Source organism: Mesitornis unicolor, unplaced genomic scaffold (assembly GCF_000695765.1).
Source record: "Mesitornis unicolor isolate BGI_N332 unplaced genomic scaffold, ASM69576v1 scaffold28335, whole genome shotgun sequence".
Taxonomy (NCBI): Eukaryota; Metazoa; Chordata; class Aves; order Mesitornithiformes; family Mesitornithidae; genus Mesitornis; species Mesitornis unicolor.
This window is the reverse complement of record NW_010183918.1, coordinates 23320-46806: the sequence shown is the minus strand read 5'-3', so window position 1 is coordinate 46806 and position 23487 is coordinate 23320. Positions and strand designations below refer to the sequence as shown.

Sequence of the window (23487 nt, the reverse complement as noted above, 5' to 3'; positions counted from 1 at the left end):
GCGACCGCGCCAGAACCCGACGCCCCCTGCGGCCCCGCCGCCTCCCTCCGCCGCGCCCTGCCGACACAAAGCGGCTACAGAGCAGAAGGTGCGGGGCTCGGCTTAGCTGCCGTATGCTGTGCGAGCGGCTAGAGTTACAGCTTCGGGCACTGCTGTGTTGATTAGGAAGTTGCGTGCAAGCTTTAGATGTGTTAGGATTTTTATTTTATTTTAATGAAAGCAACTTGAAGATAAGCATTATTTTGAACATTAATTTTCGTATTAGATTTTCTCTAATGCGTGGAAGACAGAAAAGCGTTTAGGTACTTTACACTCATACACCTAAACACTGCCAATTATTATTATTATTTTTTAATCATTGTAATAACGTTCGTTCCACTTTATAATGTGGACTGTTTTGCATGGAAGCGCAATTAAAGTCTGTTTTCAGAGTGCAGTCCCTCTTTGTGATCAGTGCTGGCATTCAGGGAGGCATGTTTAGCATTTTTTGTAGCACAGAGTTTATATTGTGTTATTAAACTCTTGAGGCAGGCATATTGCTATGTATAACAATATAGAGTGGCACCTTCAGCATTTAGATTTACTTTGTAAATGCAAATCCAAATTTTCCAGTATCAGTAGTAAAAATACACCCTCTTCAAGACCTGCTAATTTCTTTGTATTAAGTAACTTCTCACAGACATAGGAAGCTTGTGGTATGAAAGAGCATCTGGACAAACATTAAATACAGTGTTATAATTAAGTACAGTTGTGTTGTTATTAGTGTAAAAATCTTACCATTATCAGATTACTTAACATTTTAGATTCCCTTCTCTTTCTCATTTTGCAGAGATGGACTGAAGCTTGAAACGGAAGTTCTGGATGGAAAGCCTAGGCTAATTTTAGCTTCTTCAGGTATTTTTAAAATTATTTATCTTGAGTGATCTTTAAAGCTTCCTAAAGTTGAATTTACAATCCAGGCAACATGAAGCACAGCTTTATTGAAATATTTTTCAGATTAGGAAGAATATTTGTGCATTGTTATTTACAAGTCTTATTACTTACCAGGTTGGTACTGATCTAAGTAGTCTGTCCACTGGTAAACAGCAGGAGAATACTCTTGACTCTTTCTAGCTTGACTCTCCATTTATTTAAAAAAAAACCAAACAAAACACCAAAAAACTTAAATACTATTATATATTGAATGTCATAACTTGATATTTTCTATAACTTTATAGCACCTTACTTGCCAAGGGAAAAGAGGCTTAATAACTTGCTGTTTAGTTTACACAGAATTACATCATTACAGTCACATTTCTGACTTTAAAGCAGCTTTGGTATTTGGCTGTTGACATTTATAATTTCAATAAGCAGTTTATTTAGGCTAGATCTCATTACCAGCATCTGAGATAGCCTTTTTCAGTAGATGTTCATAATTAAGCATCAATAAATGTGATTTTTCTGATTTGTCAGACATATGTTTCTATACAAGCACAGTTCCACTTTGTCTGTTCTACATAGCAGTCATGATACAGAAATTCTCCATTTAATGCCCTCTAAATTATGTTTCATTTTCTGCTTTTACCAGACAGCTATCTAATGAGATGTTACGGAGTATTTTGAGTCAGTAAAGAATCCCAGTGGAATACTGAAAACAAAACATTGCAATACCTCTGAAATGCTACAGCTTTCACTTTTTCCAAGGATAGTTATCATCGCTGACTGGATAGGGCCAGTGTACATTCCAGAGTGCTCTAAGATAAAGACTTTGAAATAGCTTTGAACTAGCAGGCATCTCCAGGAATTAACATGTTTATATGACTGATATTCGCAGCACTCCCTTGAATTGAATTGTGTCAAAATTTGCTCCAAATTGTGTTACTTCTGAATTTCACTTGTCTGCACTTTCAAATAATGCTTTCAGTCTTAGGGCCTAAAGTAGAAGTATCCTGTAGTATCCAAAGAAAATAACCCATAAGCAGCACTTTGGAGTTCCACATTACGTAGCTTTCCACAGCGATGGCAAAGACCCTATTTATGTTTCTTCTCTCCACAGAGAAGCTGAGTTTGCATAGCACACAGCATCCCACTTTATTTCATTTCTGAATAGCCAGAAAAGTAAAAAAGTGGCTTTTACCTACTCAGATGAGGAATGAATACTTGAGAACCCAGAGATAAACACAGCCACAGAACACCTTTACTACTGAAACATTATCCAGAGGGTTCAGGATTTAATGCCTGTCTCTGCAGGACGACATACAATACAATTCAGCGTACTACCAAGTTTCAAAATGTTCATCTGGGTTGGAAACTATTAATAGTGTGTTTTTGCAGACTTTAGGAAAGTGAGTATTCTCCAGTGTCTTCAATTGGCAATGCAAAAAAAAAAAGGTCTAGGTGCTACCAGTGCAAAATGTGCGTTGACTACTGCCAGAGCAATAATTGCATAGCGCAGCTGAAGAAGCCTTGTTTCCAACAGATGTGTTCCACTACGATACCATCCTTACTATTTTCTCCTTCCTTTCCATTAGCAATACATGCTGAATTCCTTGTGTTGAATACCACATTCCATCTATTAATATTACATTATTAATAAATACTGTGTTTAACGTAGTACTTAATTATTTTTTTTGACACCACTACACCTCTATGTTATGCTACGCCTCTAGCATTTGGGTTAAAAGACTGAAGAACATTTCAAGGCGTAGGTCAGGGGAACAATAAGGGATGGTGGGATTATGCAAGTGTTATTTCTTTACGATGTCAGCAATGGAGTCAGATAACATCATGTAGTAAGATGGGGTTGAATGAAGGGACTATCCGGGAAGGATGTGACACAGAAAGCAAACTGAAAAATCACAACAAACAATTAAAAATAAGCCGTTGCCACAGGGCTCAGAGAAACAGAATGAATAGCAGAGGAGGATCAGACTGGCTCAATAGTTTTATTAGATCGGTATAAAACTGGAATTAGTTACTTGAATACATTCCCTTCCCCTCCCCAACATTCTTTTGTTGTTGCTCCGGGAGGGGGATTGGACTGGAGGATCTTTTGAGGTCCCTTCCAGTCCCTAACGGTCTGTGATTGTGTGTGATTCTGTGTGTAAATTGTAATAAATAATTTTTAAAAAGAGTATAATAATATAGTTGGGGCAAACGTTAAGCAGAAAGTACATTCTCTCTGCCTTCTGCAAATCAGATGAAAATAACAGCTTACTGATTTCTCAAGATTGTTTTTCAGGAGGAAGTTGTTACTAAATACTCCTCTCATATGTTTGTGTTTGTTTTCCAAAAGATAAATTAAAGCCTGCAATGAAGGTAAGTGGAAAAATGGCTTTTTTGGTTACAGCACACAAATTAAATACTTAATTTGTTAACACAGAAATTTGAGAACACATTTGAACTGCTCACATTCTTGTAATCGATGATATTTACGAAAGATAAATGTGCACTGATGTGTCCCTTCTATCTTGAGATACTCTATGATTCTGTGATTTCTCAGGTTCATAATAGCTGTTAAAAAGGATGAATTAAAAGTTCTCACCTTTGCAAAACACTTTAGTTTACTTTGGCAAGAAGTTACAGCACAGAGAATCATCTAAATCAGATCTTTCGTAGACCTTAAGGGCATTCTGGTAAAATAGGAATCTGAAGTGTGTTTAAGTTCCAGTTTAGTTGTATATATTGTCTCTGTCTGGGTAAACTGGAACGCAGTGGGTTGGGGCAGGAAAGAAAGCAGAAAAAGATCTCAAAACAAAGGAAATAGTTACAAGTGTACATCAGGGACCTTGAAAGGGATGTAACTTTAGTACAGAATAGAAGAATCAAGGTTGAAAAAATACTGGCTGTATGGTGAAAACAGACCTGTTTAAAGCCAGGCTTCAGAAACACCAGAGAAAATAAGAATTAATGTTTATTAATTATTTTAGATGTTATGTTACATAGTTATTTTTCATACTGTCATTTTAAAATATTCAAATGCAGGTGGTGTATTCTCTTCCCAGGTATTCCTAGTACTTATGAAGATACTTCATTAGTTCAAACTGAGTTAGTTTCTACTGATGGAACAGAGAATAAAAATTACATTTATTTTACTTGTTGCTTCAATCTTGTTTTTGTTTGTTATCCATACAGTTTTATTTCCTTATTTAATATATGGTGAAATTTCTTTGCTTTAACAGATGGGTCATAAAGCCAGAGCACCTAAACAGGCATTGAGAATAAGACATACTGGGCATGTTCTGAGGTCAACACAAAATGCTTGTATCAAGCAGGAAAACTTAACAAAACCAAGGAGTGCATCAAGCTTATCAATGACAAAAGGTGAAAAACTGCAAGTACTTAAATACTCCTCACATGAAGCTGCAACTAAAGATCACTCTTTGATTTTCCAAAGAGATAGCACAAACAGATACCCTGATTCAGAGAATCCTATTGATGTTAAAAAAAGTAAACCGAAACCTCAAAATGCATGTGTGTCAGCTGAAGACCTAAGTAGTTTGGCATGTTTAACACAAGAACAGCTTCAACAGATATTGATGACTGTAAAAGAAGGAACTAGAAATATCTATGAGACTCATGAAAAGCAAGAGAAAATGGGTAAGATACCAATAGTTAAGTTAGTTTCATGGAAATAGAGCAAAATGTAAAAGCTTAACTTGGAATTCACAATTTAAATTCATTTGCAGGCTGCAGAGATGTTATTCTTACATTTAATGGTTCAGAGAAAATGCTGTTATGGATGTGAAATTGCCTGTTACTGTTGGCAGCCAAGCATTTGATAATTTTAGCAGTAAAAACTGGGGATTGCTTGATGGTATTCCAGTACTTTGAAAAGCCAAACAGCAAGCAGTTTTGTCATTATTTCATGCAAAAAAAGATTCATTTTACATTGGGGAAAAAAACATAGTAGAAATGCACTGTACCATTAGAAGTTTCAAAAAAATCCCAGTGCCTCAAAGAGACAGCCCTTTCTTGTTTTGTGACGAGTTCGGGTCTGGCTATGCATCTCAAGGGCAGTACTGCCATTTTCCTCTGCCCCAAAGATGTGCATGTTATCTTTTTGCTTAGCTGTAATATTACTGTTGAATAGTTGGTGTTTTTTTCAATTCTTTTACTCAAAAGCATAAGAACTCTTGCTTGTCTTCCTACATCCTTACTTCTGTTCGTGAACCTATGGAGGTGGTCAGGTCTTTGCCACCAAGAACAAGACACACTGTAATTAAGTAATTAGAGTCCCAAAGTCTGAGCTCTTAGCCAAGAATAGTGTTTACTGTAAGTCTGGCATTCTAAAAGTACCAGGGCTGAAAACAGTTTTGTTAAATAGTGGTGAATTTGCAAATTTCTGCTTTTCTTAAAGTATTTACTCAATGCTGTAGAAAGTTTAGTGAATTTATACTCTACCACAGGTACTAATGAGCCATCAGAGGAAAACATTACAGTGCTGCTTCAAAACACTTGTGAAGTTTCATCTGTTGATGAAGCTAACTCTGATTCAAGCAGGAAACAAGAAGCATATCCGCAGCCAGGACAGAAAGTTATGTATGTGCATCTGTGTTATTGTCTGCGTGTATCTCCCATAAAGACTTGTACTGTAATTCTTAATCACAGTAAAAACACTAATTAAAATCATAAATACTAATTAAATACTAATTTAAAAGTTACCTTTAAAATTAACAGATTAGCATTTTAGGTAAAATTATTTTTTTTCCCTCCTTTTCTCTAGAAAGGATCCGTGGAAACCTGCTGACATGTTTAGTACCTTGGGTGAAAGAGAAGGGGAAAAAGCCTTACTAGAATTTAGAAAGAAGGAATGGAAGAAGGAATTAGGTACTTACCATATACAGAATATACTTTTGATCAATTTATTATGTTCAGGATGCCAAGAAGCTTTGTGTTCATTATGCTTTTTAAAATTTACTTATATCAGTGCAGTTGCTACAAATTGGCAGGTGCATAGTTTTATTAGTCTCCAAGAGAGATTAAGATTCTTGAATTTCAAAATTTTATGCAGAGATTATCTATAACTTCCTTTAAAACTGCTTCTTCACCATATAATTATTACAAATATATTCCGTTATTCTTCATATTTGAGGAATTACTTGCCACTAATTTTGTCACATTCTGCTAGCAGTTGATAGCCATTATCATTAACAAATTAATTTTTAAATTTAAATTTCCTTTTTCATTTTTAAAAAAGAAAAGTGTCACCATAATCTACAAACATGACTCAATATGTGAGATTGCAGTTTGACCTTGAAACAGTTTTCAGTCCTGCCCCATCAGCAACCAAGGGCAATCTCTGTAGAAAAAAAAAGTTTAAATTCTCTCTGACAAATTAAGCTTTTTATGATTCACATGCAGGGGTGTTGTGTTTTGTTTTCAATTTGGTGTAGATTGTCTGATTTCGGAGTTTGATTCTGCATTGTTAGCAGCTTCCATGTATAGCTCCATTGCTTTTAATAATATTACAATAGTCCAAGACTGGTATAAGAAAATGGAGAGAATTTGCATACTTTCTATTTCTGTTAGTTTTCCCTCTTCTTCTGGGACATCGTTAAGCCTTCAGTGTTTTGTAGTGTTCTTGGAGAGAATCCACAGTTACCTCTACATCTCTGGGCAGTGACTCATCTGCCATCCTCTTAAGAGAAAACTCATGTTTAGACTGATTAGTCAGACAATGGTGACTTACTGTTGTAGTCTAAACACAAAGGAAACAAAAAAACCCACAAGAAGCCCCCAAAACAACCAAACCCCCCGAAACCTGCTACATGTCTGTGTTAGGAACTCTTACTAGAGTTTGCTTTTTTTGAAGATGAACAGGTAGCACTGAAGAAGAAACTGAAAGAAACTTTGGAGGGAGATGTGTGTTTTTTCTGGGCAAAACCTGGCAATAATAAAGGCCATAAAGAGAAAGTGGAAACAGGTGACCTAGATAAGGTAAGGCTGTCAATAAACACTAAAGAGCACACAGTTTCCACAGCACTGTTCCAGAACTGTTCAACTTTTAATTCATAAGAGTTTCTTTTCCATATGAATTCAGTACAGTCCAGTCTCAGTGGTCACTTTAAGCTTTTGCATGGCATGAATTGCTGCAACAGTTTCACGCTTACCTATTGCTCCAGTTTGTAGTTTCACAGATATAAATCTTTTTAGCACGAACAACCCATTCCTGTTCTTCCATGTTGATTCCTAACCAAAAGGTATAAATCTTTTCCAGTTCTGTTTTGAAGAATAGTCTCAAATGTAATTCCTGTTTATATAATTATTTGCATTGTTCATGAGTCCTCACATTTTTCATTGCTTACATAATAAGCATAGCAATCTGACTTTAACCTGTCTTTTTAAAAGTCAGCTGTTGCTCTGAAAATGCAGTGTCAGACAAATTTACTATACTTGGATGAGGCTGGTTCTCCAGTGAAATTGATTGCCGTTAAACAGAAGTTAGGGTTGTGCCTGCTACCAGTTATGACAGCCAAAGCAAATTCCTTTTTTTGTGGCATATTCAGCATTCCTAGAAAAGTTTCCACTCCGCTCTGTAAGAATTTGTTTCAAACTAAGTAATTATGAAGTACTGGATATGAGATATTTAGTTTTGGCTGAAATTTTAATGAATAGGCACTCCTAGAAATACAATTTACTGGTTTATTGTATGTTAAAGGATATTTAATACAAACAAAACAGGTGAGCTCAATAAATCAAGTGTTAAACAACAGTGGTAATTTTATTTGCAGACAATGTTTCCAGCCAGCTCAATTATTACCACTGAGGAAACCTGTGCCTGTACAACTGCTTTAACCACAGGGGCTAATCAAGTTCCACTGAATGTTTCAAGTGCTCCAGCTGAGCAGTCTTCTGAATTCAGTTCTTCTGATTTACCAGCTGTCAACTGCACAGCATTTGTTTTAGAGGTAAGATTTTGAACTGCATGCAGGGTTGGTGGTTTTTTTGGTTTTTGGGGTTTGTTACTTATTTATTGACAATAGATGTCTATTGTCAGTAGTTCTTTGAAGCAAGAAGAATTCTGCAGACTTTTCTGCTCTGTCTAGAGAATTGTATCTGAATCAATGTTTATCAAAATATGGATGCTTTGAAGACTGAGCATTTTCAAGGTGGATATGAAGAACAGTACTAGAGGCATGAGTTGAAGTGTTACTTAGCTTTTAAGTCTGTGTTAAAGAAATAGAGAAGCAGGAACCTATCAGAAATAAAAAACTTAAAAGTATATTGATGGCAGAAGGTTCAAGAAGTAGTTTCTGAGTTATTGCTAGTAGGCACTGATTGAAGAGTGGGTTTTGTCATGTAGCATTGAAAGTTCTCAGTCCCACTGGAGTTTGTTAAATGATACAGATAGCCATTAAGAAGCAGGAACAGAAGCATGAAGATGGTGTTTAGAATTTTCTTTAGACAGATCACTGCTAATTAGATCATGGTGCTGAATCTACCTGGAACACAGACTAGCAGTGAACCATAGGACGAACTAAGATTTTTATTCATGATTCGTATAAGTAAGGGGTTTTTTTGAGTGACAGGCTGAGAGTTCAAGTTAGAATAGTATTGAAAGACTGGCTTATTTAGCATTTTTCTAACAATTGAAGCATTTTCATGGAACAGACAGGCATTTGTTGCAGTTACAAACTTACATTCATTTTTTGTGTGCAAGTGAACAGCCACTTATTCCTAGCAACTGAAGGCAAAGTTTTCTGCCAAATCTTTATTATGTGGCCAGACAAGGTATTGCATTTTTGGTACAAGGAAGAGACTAGCGCTTCTCTTATTTCAGGAAGCTGTGCCGCAGGAACGACCTTTTAGTGCTTTGAAGCATGAGCAACAGAAGAAGTGGCTTGAAGAGCTGGACAAACAGAAAGAAGAAGCTAAGCTACGAAAAATAGAAGAAAAGCTTAATTTATCAAAGGTATCTGTGGTTTAAAGAGACTTTTTGGAATAAGAGAAGTTTTTCTCTCCATTTTTGTTCTAAGAAATAAAAGATAAAATCATAGAAGTGATTAATAATTGATTAATTGGTCATTAATGAAGTAGAGACAAAGATGTAATTACTTTCAGCATGTCGAGGTTTTCACTGTAGGTCCATAGGACAGTCTGATTGAACATTCAGCCAGTAGCTGTTTCGGTGGCAGAGAACAGACTACCATGTGTCTGGTCATGTGTTACAGTGCTGGCTGCAGGGATGAAAACAGTGATAATACTGTATTTTCTTTCCCACCATTGCATGAAAGCCCTAGGGTTTGGAAGGTGTTGCAGAGACACCAGCTAGACACTTTGTAAAAGGAAATTTTCTGTAAACTACAGGAGGAGATGAGAAGGAAAGTTACAGACAGTTACACTGTGTCACAGTGGTGTTAAAATCCTGTTTCTAGAAATACTGTTTTAACACGCCTACACTCTTATGAAACTCTCTTAAACACTTCTACTCCAAAAAGTATTGAAGAAAATAGCCTTACCTTTTTTACCCTTTGGTTTTTCCAGGCTTTTGAACATAGGTCTCTTATGCTGGATCTGGAAGGACAGCGTGGGCTGTGTAATTGCTTTGCAGCTGGAGTACCTGAAGATACTTTTAATACTGTCACTATATGCCAGTTTGGTCAATGTATTTTTTACCTCTGGAGTCTTTTCATATAGAAGCTGACTTCTTTCCTTTACATGTTGCTATTCATAGTTTTAAGGGCAGTGGAATACTCTGTGTTCTTATCTATAAGAAACCCAGGACACTGACACACTCTTCCAAAGACTCTGTCTTGTGAGGAAGACAGGAGGTGAGGAAACATGCAGCGAGATTGTACTGCTGCTAGAATCCAGGATTACGTCTTTCACTATGCAGAAGATATATTTACAGCATTATATCTTCTGAATTATTTGTGATCAAGAATCTTGGTTACCAAAACTTGAATGATATGAGTGTTTGTAGTCTATGGCCTTCTGGATTTAAAGACTACAGTTTTTATCCTCAACTGAAGCATTTACCATAATTATACAATTCCTAGAACAGAAATGCTTCATTTTAATTCTGCTGTTTGTAATACTAGAAGAGAGCTCTCCTACCTACCCTCTAAAAAAATCCCGTTGCCAAGGGTGGTGGCATACCTACATACAACTCAAGTCTTTCTATTTCCTGAGTTGTTGAAGGAGTCAAATTTCCTTTGTAAATAGGGCTTTATAACTGTGAAGGCAACTTTTAAGCTCTGAAATGTTACTTCATTAGCTACCTTGTTTTTTAGTTTGATAGCTGTGCTGTAGCAAGATGGTTGCAGTCAGCAGTGAGTAACCTAGCAGTAATCTCACTTCCAGCCCCGTTTTGAAAGGAAGCTGATGTGCACTTAATCTTGTTTTCTTAAACATATTTTTATTTTTTTTCAGGTCTTGTGTTGTATTTTCAACCTTTCTGCATATCACACCACAGACTTACATAAGAATAGATTTTCCAACTACTCTGACCTGCTTCTACCTCACAGAGTATTCAAGGGGAACAAAATTCAGGGAACAGGATGAAAAATAATTTGGATTCTCATTATTTGGACTATGATTTTCTTGCCCCTTTTAAAATAGGTGTGAAACTTTTCTGACAGAAGGGAATTTATGTTAAGGAAAGGACTCCCAGCAAGTTTATTAGATTAGATTATGTTGGGTATTTTTTCCTGCAGAATGCAAGTTTGGAGGTAGCCATTCTGCAGTCCCTTCAGGGAAACAGTCACAAGAGAAAACCACCTTGGTACCTATAGCAAAAACAAAGGCCTCTTAGGTAAAAATCTCTTATTTGTGAAATATTGGAATGTCTCAATTGCCAACACTGAGCTAAAAAAAATATAAGCCTGGGTGGTACAAAAGAGACTTTTAAAGAGACATGCTTAAACCCAGTATGTCACCTCTTCAGAAGTTTTAGGTACTCATCTTGGATAACGGTGGTGGCTGCTGTGGGTAGATGAGATTTTGAGAGAAGGCTTATTTTATAATGGGCCTGTCTAGTTGAAAATAGGAAGTTAGAGATCAATATCTCTTCCCAAAGCATATTAATTCTGCTACTGTCCAGAATTAAAATGGGAGGGATAAATGCAGGACAGTGTAAAAGGTGCCATGTGTTCCCATTACTAGCGAGAGAATGTGAACCCAACAGGAGTACAGTGTGGCAGAGTGGACAGGGTACTGACTTCTTAGTCAAGCAGTTCCCAGTACTATTAGAAAAAATACAGAATGGAATAGTAATATAAATCGAAAAAGTAGTGCCAACAAACCTGAATTCATGTTAGCTTTTTATTTTTCAGGGTTTTTAAAAATTTTCTAAGTTGTGGTTTGTTTTTTTTCCCCTGAAAATATAGTAGAAACGTGTTTTTGCTGACCAAGTATATGGATCAGCAGTATAATTTCTGATCTGACTTGCATTTTAAGCAACAGAGAGACTTCTGTTTTACCATTAAGGGTATTAACTACTGTATTGTAGCCTCATAACTGAGCTTTTCAAACGTTCCTGTTTTACAAAATGTGTGTTGTCTGTTTTGTTAACCTTGCTTTATAAAACGTGTAATTGAGTGCATTTCTTTTTGTTTTTGTTGTTGCGTCCTATTTAGGTTGAAGAGCATGACAGATGGGCAATGCATTTTGATTCGTTAAAGAGCCACCTTAATGCTAGTGCACAACACCCCTTAAATGGAATGTACAAAAAGCAGCCTGAAAGTCTTTGCCTGTCACCTGACCCTAAGGAGCTGACTGCTTTTATTCACCCTTTGTCACCTGCAGCTTTAGGCAACCTTATGCCCTCAAAGGTGGGAAATGCAGATGCAGAAAATGCTGCTAAAAACAGTGCTTTGGAACGCGGTCAGAAAGTCAGGTGAGTGAGCTTTGTAAGAAGAATCATCTTTCCAGCCAGTGCATTTCTGATACCTCCTCAGAAAAAAAGAAAAAAGAAAAGAAAAATAGAAAAAAAACACTAACAAGGTTTTTTAAATCTGATCTTTGGATCTTATTCATTTGGCATTTGTTTTTTTCAGAAATACCTGTTCTTTCACTTTCGAAAGACACAAGTGCTTCCATTGTTCATTAATAAAATGTACTGTAAATGACCTTACTTCATTTCTTAGTAAAATGAATCGCGTAATTCAAAATTAATACATTGGGATAACCCCAATAGTATTTGAAATCTAACTAATTCTAACTAGTAAAGGCTTTAAGATTATTTTCTTATAATTAGAAACGCTTACATGTTTCTTTGTTCACAGTTTCTTCCGTTCAATGACAGCGCTTCTGGACCCTGCACAGATTGAAGAGAGAGACAGGCAGCGGCAGAAGCAGTTAGAACATCAGGTAGACTTCTGTTTTACTAAAACTGTTTTAATGAGAAGAAAGAATGAAGAGTAATGTTGTCACGTGAATAAAGCATGAGATTTAATGCCAAAATGCAGTGAGGTACTTGAGGTACTTTCATTCAGTTAAACTCTACTATTTTCTTTTAATATTTGTAGAGAGATGATTGCATTTCTGTAACTGAATTCTTGCCTCAAAAATGTGCAGTGCAGTTTTCAGAGCTCTAGCAGGTTTGTGTGCGTTTTTCTTCAGTCTCTGCTGTCTTCAGGAGGTCTGGTATTTACAAGTACCCCCTCCATGAATCTTTAAATTTTTATCCACTGTCGTTTACATTACCCAGTGGCACTCTAACGGCATGTATACCCGCATGATGTTGTCTTTAGCACAGTGTACAAAAGCCTTAGTATAAATGTAACAAGCCTGTTCTGATCAAGCTCTTCTTTTGCTAGGTCAAAGTACTAGCCTACAGTACGTAAGGTAAAAATCAGACCACCATTTCTTTACAAGAAAAACAAAAGTATTTTGAAATGTAAAAAGCTACTTCTGTTTGTCTCTGAGTATTTCAAACTGCCTCATTGGGCTGGTGGTTCTCCACTCCACCAAAAAAAAGAAAAAAAAGGTCTTATTTTCTTTAATTTGTCCAAGTCAAAGTAGTATGCACATACATGGAAGTATATGAATATATAGCTTATAATACCTTTAATGTTTTGTCTTTTAATTTTCCTTTTTTTTTCTGATATTACTAGAAAGCAATAATGGCTCAGGTAGAAGAAAAACGAAAGAAGAAACAACTGGAGGAAGAGCAGAGAAAATGGGAAGAACAAAAGGAAGAACAGCGCCTAGCACGAGAAAAAGAAAAAATGAAGAAACAGTTTGAAGAAGAGGTGCTGAAACAGAAAGAAAAGGAGGTGAGCTTTTGTATTTTCTTTAATGCAGACAGTCTGTAATAATACTGCGTTTGAAGAAAAATTATTCTTCTTCTTCACATTCAAATGTATTGACTCATCAGTTTGAAAATTAAAACTATCTGAAATGTAGACGTTTGAAACCAAAATCTGTTTCCTCAATTAATAAAGTTACTGTGCCATTCAGGCAGGAATTTAAGAAGAATTTAAGGCAGGATTCTTCTTCTGCACAAGGGCCTTTTCAGAAAGAGAAATGGATAAGAACTGGCAAACGTGGAATTGTAGTTTTAGATAATGCAGAGACACGCATTTTAAAATGCAAATTTTAAATTAAAAAAAAAAATTTAAATATAACCCACCAAAATGTGTAATCCAATTATTGGTTTTGGTAATTTGATGCTTTTAGGATGCTTCAGTACTGTGAACTTTGTCTGACTTGGATGTGCTTTTACTCTGGATTAAAGACTTACCAGAATATATTCTAGAAAAGTAATTTTAAAAGTCATTTGTGTCCTAGTGCTTCCTCCTCTGTAACTACTACTGAATTGTAATAATTCTTTCGTTTAAAAAGTAAGTCAAAAGTAACATTTTGACTTCTGGTAAGTACAAATTTTGCATTTGCGTACATTCTTACCTGTTACAGAAGAGTCTGTAGAAGGTTAAAATCATTGTCTGATGTTATGTAGAAGTAGGAGGAATGTGAAAGGGGTTTAATTATTTTTTATTTAGGCTTTTATTTCATTAAACAACATGATAAAGTAAGTCTTAGATGGCCGAAATCAGATGGCATTTAGGAAAAGATAGATTTATTGAAAGGAGATAAATATCCAAATAATTTTAATGATCTAGATGCTCATTTTGGAATGCTAGGATTGAACATTTTTTATTAGCACAACAGAGGTTCTGAATTTATCTTTTTAATCATAAAAGTTGTATGTTACATATTGCATCTACTCAAATAGTTTGGTTTTTTTCTAAATGCTTTGCCTGAAATAAGAATATATTTAAAACTTGAGGATTATATAGGGATTAAATAATCCTATTAATTTTATTCTCAAAATAAATGACCACATATATTAACTTTTTTTTTTTAAAGGAACTTGTGACTCTCAGAACAAATGAGCTCTATCAGACAATGCAGAAATCTCAAGAATTAGCGCAGAGAATAAAACAAGAACAGCGCATTCAAGACTTGACTCAGAAGGGACATGATACTTCACAACTTCAGAAGAATCTTGGTGGTGGCAAGTAGAAGTCTTTTAATATTCAGTTTGCCAATTCCTGTGGTGTTTGAGTGGGAGTTGCTGGTGGCTTTCCCCAACCTCCCCTGTCTGCATTTGGGCCAGAAATTGCTCCTTTGCTTGACAAACCACATTTCATTTCAGCTTATTTACCTTCCAAACAAATATCAGTGTTAACTAATGAAAAGAATATTGTATTTTAGTAAGCTTCAAATACATAAAGGAAGAAATAGCCAAATACTATGAGGAATGCATAAGGAATATTCAGACCTCTGTGCAGTCGATTAGATTTCCAGTGAAAAAAAGGAGAGTATTGGGATCAGAATCATAGTTTTCAGTTGTGCTTTGAGTTCTAAACTACAATAGTCTGATAATTTGATAGCACGGTTTAAATGGAACATACATTACTAAATTGAACGCTTTTACTTTCTTCTTTTTAGGTAAAACAGAATTTGAAAATTGTAATAGTGACACTTCATATCAAAGTCTTAATTTTTCTGATGACGTTAAGAGTCACATTGATCAGCACACTTCTCCTCGGAAAGACACTGCTGTACAGACAGGTATGCAGCCCTTGAATTTAATTACTCTGATGAACTTCAAGAAAGATAGTAGAACAGCATATCTGTGAAACTGAGCTATAATGCCAAACCACCATCAGCCATAATGGAATAAAACTAGAAACAAGTACTTGGAGAGACACAGGCGGTTGGAATATTACATGTCATATTCCAATGTATTTCTAATGTGTCACTGTATTCTTCTACATAAATGATATGCTATATAGTTGTTACTTACCAGTTACAGACTCAAATCACCCAGTCTGAAATGTAGTGTTGACTTAGTCATGGTCACGAGCCACATAGAATTAAATTTATTAAGGCATTTAAACATATATTTGTGGTTGCCTTCAGTGTGAATGTTCATGAGTTTATGTAACGTGGTTTTGGATCGAGCAGGGCTGGGTTCCTAATGAATCCTTGATAATATTGGCAGAAACATTGTCAATAATTCTGGAATTGGAAAACTAGACTCATTAGAAAATGAGAGCTTACATTCGAATGTTTAGAAAAGCTTTCTGCAATTCTTGCTAAATGCCCAGACAGAATTGCCGGTCCATCTAAATAGAATACTTTCCAGTCTTTATCTTGCTTTTGTATCACGCCATTAAAACACCCAGATTAAACTTAGTCTGTATTTATTAATGCTGTATGTGAGGGTGAGTGAGCAGATTCACTGGAAACTTACAGTCACATTATGGCTTGCATTTAGCACTGTCTTAGCTTCCTGTCGCTTGTGAAGTAGAAGCTTTGTTTTATTTGTGTGCTTAAGCAACAGTTACTGTTTTCAGTTTTGACAGTGCTGGTAGAAATTTTACTATGAATTTGGAGAATTTACAAATTAAATAAAGTTTTTGTGCATGTTCTTTAGTAAAGAAGCTTTATTGTTAGTAATATAAAAATGGAACAAAATATTTCTATTGGAAGGCAAGGATTAGGAAAGTTAAGTTATTCCCAGCAGCACTGTGAATACAACCAAACCATCAGTATGCTTAAAGAGAAGCTGTGTTGTGATCCTTGCCATTGGGTACCATGACAGAAACAGAATTCTACTTTTTAAAATAATGTAGTTTCATTTTACTTAAATTTTGCTTTTACAGTGACTTGACTTCATTCTCCAATCTTTTTTTCCTTCTTACTGGGGGTTTGCTTCTACTGGTCCTGTCTACCTTCCACATGAAAAAGAATAAAATACATTCTAAAACTGTAACCAACCAATTTTTGAATAAAATCAACAATGGTAGTTTGATATGCATACAAAAGTCAAACGAGTAATTTGAATAGCTTAGATTTGGATTTGTATTTTTTTTAGATGACTTTAATACTTCAGCATACACTGAGTCAGCTGAGGAAAGAACCATGTGTTGCAGATCGCCTGCTATTTCCATAGAATATAAAGAAACCTCTAGCAGCAAAAAATACCAGAAGGAAATGCAGTACATAGATAAAAATAAAATTTCAGGAAAAGAGACTGGTGGTGGATACAGTGATCTGTATGAACAGTATGCAAGAAAAGAAAGACAAATTAAGTCTTCACAAAAATACAGTGAAAGACCTGACTGGAACATAAACAAGCCAGGGAAAAGATACATTCCAGCATCAGAAAGATACCCTAAACAGCTACAAAAACTAAGGGAAGAAAACAAAGTAAGACGGCAAATGGAACTGCTTCAGTTGGTAGAAAGAAATACCTCTGGGAATCTCTGCCCAAAGAAGGGTGGTTGTTCAGACAGGTCTCCTTCACCTCGTGAAGAAATAAATAAGAGGAACAGGGGACTCAGAGTCAGAAAGGTAAGCATTTGGTCTTTAACAACAGTGCTGTGTAGTTTTAAGTCTCTTGTTCTACACAGTTTTGCCTGGATGGGAATTCAGTTCTGTAACTCAAGCATTGGGAATTTTCTTATTGCTGTTTGTGGTAAGAATGGTACTGCAGCATTGTTTTGTTCTTCATGATCAGAAGAACATACTCCGATTTGGTGACTTGGCTTTTACTGCTATTTCAATCCTGCAAAGTGTTTATTCTCTTTCATTTATTCATTATCATTGATTCATTTTGTAAACACAGAGCTTGATTGAAAGCAGTGTGCAGGATAGAATGACAGCAGCGACCTGCTCTTTTCTCTCCAGACATTGTTGTGTGGAGGCTGAGGTGTAGGAGTACCTGTTCAAGAAAACAATTTTTATTTCTGCAAAGCACATAGATTACTGAGGACGTATTCTGTTGTAATAAAAATGCATCCTTCTTAGTGGAGTCATTTCTTCTGCATTTGCAGTAAGCACGTATTGGTATAGCTTGTGGCTGGGGAAAAAAAACCACAACAGTTTTCATTTAAAGAAAATACTGACAAATATATTCGTGCCTTCTCTCTCTCTCTCGCTTGCTCACTCTGTGTATGTATATTCTTATGATACATATGTATGCATAAACACCTCACTTTCTGACTCCAGTAGAAAAAAAATCTGCTGTAGAAAAGGTGGCCACTTTACTTTTGTGTAGCCATTTGTTCACTGGCTCCTTGCACAAGCTTTAGAAGCTGTGAGTATCAAAAAAAGAAGTGAAGATTCATAACTGTTCATAGGTATCTTTAAAGACTTATTAATTTGTTTAACTGAGTTCATTAGTTTATTGTTCACAAGCTGGAGCACAGGAGGTTCAGCCTGAATATAAGGAAAAGCTTTTTCACTGTGAGGGTGCCAGAGCATGGCCCAGGCTGCCCAGAGAGGTTGTGGAGTCTCCTTCTCTGCAGACATTCAAAACCCGCCTGGACGTGTTCCTGTGTGACCTGGTCTGGTGATCCTGCTCTGGCAGGGGTTGGACTGGATGAGCTTTCCAGGGCCCTTCCAACTCCTCACATTCTGGGATTCTGTGGTTTGAGGTTAGTGGTAAATCTAAGTTTTGCGCTTGAATTCTTGAAAGGTAAATGCTTAATAAATTTGTACCCGAGAAATGAGGCAGTGAATTTTAAGCAGATTTTTAAGATAAGTGAGCACTGTCCGATACCACAAGAAGCATGGGATATGTTAATAATTTTTATTTAAGTAGAAAATTTCTACTGACTGTATCTAGAAACATGACCTTTCCCTTAATAATCATTACCTTGGGCCGAATCTTTCCGGTTTAAAAATGCAGCTTTCCAAGGTCACTGGAAAATACACAGCATATTTTTGATAGTGCTTTTAGCTGCAAAGGACATTATAAAATAGAGCAAATCCTCCTGTAATTTGTTTAATTTATTCATAGACTCAACAAGTCTCTTTAATGCAAGTCTTTGATAAATACTTTTCTCTTGAACTCAGGTCAAACAGTTCTTCTGGAATTTCAGAACAAACTTGTCTTGAAAAATGAAAGTTTTTAGTGTAAAAGACAGAGCTTTTTACTTTACTTGTGACTTTCTGGGTTTTCTCCTAGGAGGAACAATTACATAAGAATAATCTGAATGAAGAAAGGTACGTCAACATTCTGTGTTAATGAAATACATCAATAGATTAACAGTGAAATACACGTGGTGTTCTGTCCTGATTTTTAGTTATTTTTTTAAGAATTTAGATGCATCAAATTGTCTGCTATAAAAATGCACAAGACCAGACAAACTGCAGGTATAAAAGGACAGTAAATGAGCAAAGTTTCAGTCCTCTGAGGATTCTTTGTCTCTACTATTTGAGAAAATTAATCACCTTAAGTATTGTTTTTTGGGGTTTGTTTAACTGAAACTGTTTCACACAGATCTGAATCACCACCTGTTCCAGCATTTAAGAACAGATTACACCAAGTACAACAAAAACAAACACACGCTTCTAATTTCCTGGTACATAACAACAGTAGTAGAAGAGAGAAAAATACCAAGACAGATACACAGCAGAGGAGCTCCCCTCCTCCCGTTGCGGAAGCTGGAAGACCTCCCTCTTCGCAATTTATTCCGTATGTTCGAACAAATGAAGTATATTGTCTTGATCCAGATGCACCAGTGACTAGACCTTCAACACATGACCCACAGTGTCCACAGTCTAATGGTACTGAAATGTATTGTGAACTGATTCATGTACAAGAGAAGAAATGTTACAGTGGTTTAGTTCAAAGTGCTACCATTTATTCCATTTGGTATTTGTTTTTACTGCATTTTGCAGTAACCCGGGTGTCACAGTACTCTACAGAAAGCATGTGCAACCAAATGATGCCAATATGAAAATAAAAACATAAACACACAAAAAGTTTAAAAAAAAAAAGCAACACAATTTCTTACTCGTTTATCTTTATTTTTTGTCTGTTTACCTTTATTGAAATATAATGGCACTTCTCTGGTGGTATTGGATATAGGATTGGGTTTAGAAATCTAAGTGTTGTTTGACTTAAAAATACTGATCAAAATCTAATAGCAACCAAAATTCTGATTTTCACAAGCTGTGAAGATCTGCTTCAAAATGAAAACAAAATTGCTGAGAGTATTGTTGACTGATTTGATACACATTTACTTTCAGATTCTTACCAAATGCCACGACAGATTTTTAGCTCTGACCATGTTAGAGATCCTCTTCTAAATCCTGACGTAGTTAAAATCAGAGAGAGACAACAAGCAATTCTCAAAGGATTGTCAGAATTACGCCAGGTAAGATAAACATGTATGGTTGTATAAACAGTGCAGTCAAAATGAGCATTGCAAGCTGTTACATAGTCATAAGCATTAGCCTTTAATTTTTCCATCACACAAGTTTCAGGCTCTGTCCTCCACTTCTGTTCCCTCTTACTAATTTTGTTTTTCATGCATTACTTCCACCTTTGGCCTATCCCTAGAGAAACTGTGGACTTCTAAGAGTTCCTTAGGTTAGCTATGAAACTCTGGAGTACCTGAAAAAACTTGAAACCAAAAGGAATGGCTTTATTTAGTCTCCAGATTTTGATAGTAAGAATGTTTCAAGGGGAAAAACAATAATATTGTAACAAAACACTGGAACCCTTGGAAATGAAATTTCGCTTCTGTGTCCCATGGGTAAGCCGGTCGTGGCAGAGCAGTGTTACTGGTGCAGAAGAGTTACTGGGGTAGTACTCGTATCAGCCCTGGAAAAATAATGTAATTTGCAAGTTTGAAGTATGAACACTTAGCAAAAGAATAGCTGTCTTGGGAGGATTTTGTTACTTGTAAAAGTAATATTCAGGATTTGTCAGTCAGCTGGGTTTAGTGAGTAAATATAAAATAAAATTTAGTTTAATACTACACACACGAGAATTCCTGAGACAAAAGCCTGCGTATGTTGGTATACATTGTTCTGTTTGTAGTAAGTTACTGGCATTGATTAGGTCTACAGGATTGCCAGAAGGATTTTGAATATGGTGAGACTGTCTTTAAGGATCCACACTGCAGTAAATTAAAGCAGCACTAAAGCTGATAGCTCAGGTGACTGTGAATTACGTATTTTCATGATTGGACTCAGAATACCTCCAAAAAACACCATCAGGCATCTGGTATCTAACCCATGAGTGAATGGGAGACATCCCCTGCTGGAACGACGTGTCATCCACAGCAGATTCAAACTGCAGGTCTGGACAGTGACACAAACAGTTTCCTGTTGTGCTTCTAAATGCTGTTACAGGGGGCTGCAGGACAAAACAGAATCACACAGAATCACAGAATCGCTCAGTTGGAAACGACCTCTGAGCTCATCACGTCCAACCGTTCCTGTCTGCCCCCTAAACCATATCCTTAAGTACCTCATCTACCCACTTTTTAAACCAAACACTTACTTTCAGCTTTCCATTTTGTTCTTGTTTTAGAACACTAAACATATATCAGTATCTTGTAATGGCTCCATACTAAAAGTACCTTAATGCTAGCAGCACCGTTTATTTTTCTTTGCCTTGAGGGACAAAAATCTGACAGACTCAAGTACAGCAAAACTACCAGTAGCTAACATTATTAAATACGTGCTGTGCTTTGGAAAGACACAAGTTCTGCCATGCATACATCTGCTTCAGCAGTAGGAAAATTCCTTGTGCAAATGAAGCTCTCCACAAGTTACTGAGAAAAGTTGTGACCAAAGAGCACTCAAAGGTTGCAAATTTCTAATGGCTTCCAAATAGGTTTGACTGGGTCAGGTCTTCCCCAAATCTTGTCAGCATTTTTGTTAAATATCTACTACTGTTCAGTATTTCGTATTAAGGCTTCACTTGCCAGTGGTATTTAGTTAAGAGCGAAGCCACCTTCAAAGTACAAATTCATCCTTGTGCTTGCTGAGGTGAACAAAAGCCATGGATATTTAAAGAGGTTTAAGGTGATTGGTAATAGCCGTGTTGGCAAACACAGGAGCCAGGAGCCTAGGGACATGTTTGCTGCATAGTACGTATTCAGGGCTTAACAGTGGCTAAAAACTAATGCTGAGGTTAATCTTTCCGTAGACCTTGGTTCTGGAAGAGTTAACTTCTTACAGCATGTCAAGTTGTTTGTTCAAATATTCTACCAGCTGCAGAATGCATTAACATTAATTGTTGACCTTAGGTGTACATTATATACCTGCGATTGTATATTACTGCAGATTATACCTGTTCTGCATCAGTTATTTCCCTAAGAAATGAAGAATAATGCAATACTTTGCTTTTTGTATGAAATATAATTTAGAAAGAGTTTACTTTTCTATTTCAAAGATAATCTAGTCTTGTTTTCTAAAATTATATACACATGCATACATAAATATATAGGATTAATAGCTATCTATCTATCTAGATAGAGACAGCCTGTTTGGCCATTCTTTAGCTGCCTTTTGTCTGGAGGAATTCACAGCACACCTGGCCAGTGTTCGGCCATCACAACACACCCTGCACTAGAGCGATGGATAAATACCACCGGGCTGCTTCAGCCAGTCTGGCTGAACTGGCTGACCCATGGAAGGCACCAGTGACAACGGAGGGCAGATGAGGGCCTACCTCTGCCCAAGGGAGGGCAGTGCTGTTAATGCATTTGTTACGAGACACCCAGGCTCTTCCTGTGTCTCAGCTGACAGCAGTAATATGAATTATCAACAGATTTCTGTTTTCCTCACTGAAACAGCTCAAGTTTATTCATCCAGCAAAGTCAATTGTGTTTGTGAAAACAAAGGGCCAAAGTTTAAGAAAAAAGGACAAAAATTCCAGCTACAGTCAGTACATACTAAAGCATCTTTGTTTTTTTTTACTAAGGCAATAAGACCACTTGCCAACAGGCTGTGTAGCCTATAGTGGCTAAGGGATCTTGCCAGCTCGCAGCTGGGGCCAAGGCTGTGTGAACAAAGCCTCACTACTTGTCCCTGTGTAGGCATTTCACAAGTTTTTTTCTCTAGGCCCTTTTATTTACCTTTGCAAAAAAATGTGTTTGACTTCTCTTCAGTTTCCAGTGTTACTTGTTTCTCAGCTCAGCTCGAGGTTGTTTTAGGGCAATTAGTCACATCTTTGTTTTGTAACATGCTACTAAATGCAAAAACCGCTATAATAAAAGTAATGATTGATAAAAGGACTGAAGAAGTCCATTGACCCATTAACAGGAATAGCAGACACTGCTGGTTAGGTAAAAAGCAACTGTTGACATTACTGAAAGCAGGCAGCTGCTGCTTTTGGAGGAGGCAAAGTGCGGTCCAGCGGCTGTTGTGCTGACTGACGCCAGCGCTGCAGGCCCTTGCTCCGCTGCTGTGCCAGCCGTACCTTGTCCAAAGTGCTGTAGTACCTGCTCGCCTGCGTGAGGTCTGTACCCTTACAGAGTGAAAGTGTGAACGCTTTGTAAGCTCTTTGAGACAGAGAATGCTGAGGAAATGTATCACTGTAACTGTTCCTTTTGCTGTCGTGTTGTTTTGGTTTGTTTTTAACTACCTTCCCTGGTATCGGACTACGTCTGACACGGCTAAAACGGCCAAGGGGCCAGCTGTATCAATAGATATGATCTACTGCTAACAGTAAAAAGACTTACTTCAAAGTTATGAATGTACCTGACACAGCTGTGTCAGGTATGACTTATCACATAGCCAAGGATACACTTTCAAGAGTTTTCAGTTACACGTTTTTCTCCATTGTCTAGTACTTGAGAGCCGTTACCAAAGCAGGACCTTGTTACCTTTTGAGTAAACACACATATGTTAAACCACCTGACACTGTTCAAATGGTAATGGAAACCTTCACCTTAAGAGTGTAATTTACATTCAGACTAAAAGCTGGTACCCTACAAGGTTCTGAGTTCAGTTCATCCCTGGAAACCAGCCTGGCTTCCACTTCACTCACACATCCAGTCTCCTGAAAAGACAGGAAATCTTGAGGTGCCTCTCTGTTAAATGTATGATGTTGTACTGCTTTCAAAAAGCAGTGCATTTTTAAAAAAGGATTGGGCCTCAACAAGCGAATTGTTTTTGAAGTATGAAACACTGACACCTTATGAGTTCAGGCTGTGAGAGGAAGAAAGAACATTCACATTTATATTCCATTTATTTCAGGGCCTCCTGCAGAAGCAGAGGGAGTTGGAGACTGCTCTGATTCCTGCT

The 23487-nt window shown here is 36.7% G+C and overlaps 1 protein-coding gene across 1 annotated transcript in view; it reads left to right on the top strand.

Annotated features, from left to right (window-relative positions):
- Positions 1–836: 836 nt before the first annotated feature.
- CCDC66 (coiled-coil domain containing 66) overlaps positions 837–23487 on the top strand; it is a 25213-nt gene continuing 2562 nt past the window's right edge. Inside the window, exons 1-17 of the mRNA XM_010184309.1 lie at positions 837–894; positions 3275–3297; positions 4161–4578; positions 5388–5520; positions 5705–5808; positions 6794–6918; positions 8762–8893; positions 11559–11818; positions 12207–12291; positions 13038–13199; positions 14293–14440; positions 14878–15000; positions 16310–16788; positions 18407–18444; positions 18722–19008; positions 19474–19601; positions 23440–23484. Coding sequence (XP_010182611.1) covers positions 3292–3297; positions 4161–4578; positions 5388–5520; positions 5705–5808; positions 6794–6918; positions 8762–8893; positions 11559–11818; positions 12207–12291; positions 13038–13199; positions 14293–14440; positions 14878–15000; positions 16310–16788; positions 18407–18444; positions 18722–19008; positions 19474–19601; positions 23440–23484 — 2673 coding nt within the window. The 5' untranslated portion in view covers positions 837–894; positions 3275–3291. The remainder of the gene's footprint in view (positions 895–3274; positions 3298–4160; positions 4579–5387; positions 5521–5704; positions 5809–6793; positions 6919–8761; positions 8894–11558; positions 11819–12206; positions 12292–13037; positions 13200–14292; positions 14441–14877; positions 15001–16309; positions 16789–18406; positions 18445–18721; positions 19009–19473; positions 19602–23439; positions 23485–23487) is intronic.